Source organism: Cupressus sempervirens, chromosome 1 (assembly GCF_028749045.1).
Source record: "Cupressus sempervirens isolate cs-2001-9-10 chromosome 1, ASM2874904v1, whole genome shotgun sequence".
Lineage (NCBI taxonomy): Eukaryota > Viridiplantae > Streptophyta > Pinopsida > Cupressales > Cupressaceae > Cupressus > Cupressus sempervirens.
In genome coordinates this window covers 376,097,211-376,100,380 of record NC_143118.1, presented here as the reverse complement: position 1 = coordinate 376,100,380, position 3,170 = coordinate 376,097,211, and the positions used below count along the sequence as shown (strand labels likewise).

The following is a 3,170-nucleotide window of genomic DNA, read 5'->3' as shown; positions in this document are numbered from 1 at the left end:
ATCCATTTTGCATTTTTTGTATTGTGTAATATCTCATCGAAATCAATGGATCAATTGTTATAAGATAAAATAGCTTCTTTAATTTGTTGAATTTTATTGGTGAAGGTTGTTTGGATTACAATACGTGCTCCTAGGTCCATCAACAATTATTGCATGCACCCAAAAAAAATTTAAAGCGAACTAAAAAATAAAGCGTAGTTTATGAGGCATGAACATGATTTAATAATTTTTAGGTAGTTTCGATATTTTCAATGGAAAATTCACATTCAAGCGAATTTACTATTAGTGGGAAGTTGTTAGGTCTCCAAAACAATATAAATTCCACATGATATCATTATCCCTTTCAAAATTGTCTCTAGAGAAGGTTTTAGTTTGGCAACTTGAATTTTCAATCTCTTTGTTCAATTTTCTAATATTCATTTTTTGAGAAATCATTATTTGGAACAAAATCTTATTCTCTTTAAATGAGTGTGGATGATTGTTTGTTTAGTGCCTAATTTTTTTATTTATTAAAATTCTCACAAGCATTGTTGAGTTGTTACCATTTTGAAAAAAATGGTTCTTGTTGAGTGGTTACCATTTTGGAATTTCTTTTAGCATACTAGTACAAATGCAAAATAAATATTGGAGATTAATCATGAGAAGGTATTTTTTTTATGTGTCTTTTGGTTCACAATTGTATATTGAATCATCTAAAAAATTTAAGAAGGTTGGGAAGATATTTAAATATATATGGTCAAAATGATAAGATTAGGGAATATCAAATTAGTAATAATGTGATGAATCTGTCACATGTCATATTTGATAGCTCAAATTGGAGGTGCGACATCTTTCACATATCTAATTGAAGGTAAATTGTCTTTTCCATCTCAACTTCAATATACATAATTTTTTCCACCTCCAATTCAAGGCACACCATGCATCTCATCTCACTAAATATTGATGAAGTCCCTAATGTTTGGGCAACTTCAACATAGTAGATTTACTCTGATACTATTATATAAAATGTCTACTTCTTGGTCTATATTGATATGAAAATATTTTGAAATTAACAATTGATAAGATTCAAGTTGTCTAATTATTTGTTAATATTGATATGTCAAATGATAAGAGTCTTAAATATAGTTGTCAAATATATGTGTATAGAGATTATTATTTTTAATTAAATGAAACAAAAAGATGTCAAAGTATTTCTTTAAATGGTGAAAGATCTAAAATTTATATCAGTATACTATTGAGTCCACTTAAATTATTAGCTTTATTTACTTACATAGGCTTAAAAATAATAACGTGATCAAGTTGAGATCACTATCAACTTGCTCATGAACTATTGATCTAGATGTAGATAATGCATGCTTGAATAAAAGGAGCGGTAGGCATTATTTAGAGTGAGTGGATAACTATAATCTAAACCTGATGAAGCGCAACGCTCTTAAGAACAACAGTCTCTACAGTGAGTCCAGGACCGAATCCGAAGAGAACGCCCATGTCCAGTCCTTCTCCCGTGGTCGCACATTCATTTTCCTTGGACGACCTCCTCATCTCGTCCAATATGAAGAGCACACACGCGCTCGTCATATTCCCGTACTCACTCAAAATGTGCCTGGTGGCCCTCATCTTCTTCGGGTCCAGCTCCAATTTCGACTCCACCTGGTTCAGAATTGCCGGACCACCCGGGTGGACTATCCAGAAGAGATCGTTCCAGTTGGAGATGTTGAACTGCTGGAATGCCTCCACCAGAGCCTTCTCGATGTTCTTCGAGATGAGCTCGGGAACGTCCTTCAGCAAGTGGAATGTCAGCCCGACTTCTCTCAGATGCAAATCAATGGAGCCCTCGCTGTCGGGGATAATAGTCTGGGCAGTCCACAGGAGCTCGAAGCAGGGCTTCTCTATTTCAGGAACAGGGTCTGCTCCCACGATCACCGCCGCTGCGCCGTCGCTGAAAAGAGCCTGCCCGAGCAGACTGTCGAGATGATCTTCTGACGGTCCGCGGAAGATCACGGCGGTGATTTCACTACAAACGACCAGAACTCGGGCTCCGCGGTTATTTTCAGCGAGGTCCTTCGCCACTCTGAGGACCGTTCCACCGGCGAAGCAGCCCTGCTGGTAAATCATCACTCGCTTCACGGAAGGGCGGAGGCCAAGGAGTTTAGTTAGCTGATAGTCTGCGCCCGGCATGTCGAGACCACTAGTTGTGCAGAAGATGAGGTGGGTAATCTCCGACTTGGGCCGCCCCCATTCCTTGATCGACTTGGCCGCTGCCTCTTTTCCCAAGCGGGGAACTTCGACGACGACAATGTCCTGACGAGCGTCGAGCGAGGGGGCCATGAAAGCGCACATATTCGGATTCGCCTTCAGTATTTCCTCCGTGAGATACATGTACCTCTTCTTTATCGTCGACTTCTCGCCTGCAGCGACACAAGAGCAACATTAAAGATGAGTCGACATTAAAATATCAAAGCGGGTGTTTTTTCTAAGCATTCATAGACTTTTATGTAAGAAATTAGAGAAATAAGTATTTTATTACACATTCGCTTGAACTTCTCCTTGAGCTCGACCTTGTGCTCGCTGTCGGTGATCCTGAAGTAGTAGTCGGGATACTCGCTCTGGGGGATGGCGTGGGGGGGAGTGGCAGTGCCAATAGCGAAGAGGGTGGCTGGGCCACCGGCTCTCTGGGCCTTCCTGAAGGCCTCGATCTCCTCCATGTTCATCTTCCCTGAAGGGATTTTGTTAGAGAAAGAGGGGCAGGCGAGCTATGTGAAGGAATGAAATGCCAGCAGTTGGAGGAGGTGTTAGATGCAGTACACGTGCGACCAATGGTTCAAGAGCTGGGCACTAATTGCCTATTTTTTCTTTACATACGGATGGATGAAAGGTATCGTTACTTACGGATGGATGACATTAATTGTGAGTAAGATAACATTAGCACCAAGACCGAATATGGTAGTTTCATCTTGCTATTATTGATTGTTCCTATGCAGTGCATATCTACAGACTCTAGTGGTTCCCATTAAGCGGTGGTTCGCCCTCAGGGAACTAGCATCAATTAAGATAGATAGATAGATAAAATTTTAACATCCACGAGGCTAAAAATAGCCTATGGGACAGCAAGACAACTCAAGCAGACTTAAGTAACAATGTTCGTTGCTTGTGTAGGATGATGATGAGTC

General features: G+C 40.3%; 1 protein-coding gene across 1 annotated transcript; it reads right to left on the bottom strand.

Annotated features, from left to right (window-relative positions):
* Nucleotides 1-1,241: 1,241 nt before the first annotated feature.
* On the bottom strand, nucleotides 1,242-2,773 carry LOC149577814 (chalcone synthase-like). The gene is made up of 2 exons (XM_089826009.1): nucleotides 2,528-2,773; nucleotides 1,242-2,408 (listed from the first exon to the last, which is right to left on the bottom strand). Exons 1-2 carry the CDS (start codon nucleotides 2,709-2,711, stop codon nucleotides 1,408-1,410), a joined length of 1,185 nt encoding a protein of 394 aa, XP_089682135.1. The 5' UTR covers nucleotides 2,712-2,773; the 3' UTR covers nucleotides 1,242-1,407.
* Nucleotides 2,774-3,170: the final 397 nt, after the last annotated feature.

Bases quoted from the DNA above. Each gene is read 5' to 3' on its own strand.
- LOC149577814 (XM_089826009.1), bottom strand. From the start codon at position 2,711: ATGAACATGGAGGAGATCGAGGCCTTCAGGAAGGCCCAGAGAGCCGGT. The intron at 2,409-2,527 runs GTAATAAAATAC...GTGTCGCTGCAG, and splicing joins GGAGAAGTTCAAGCGAATGT to GCGAGAAGTCGACGATAAAG.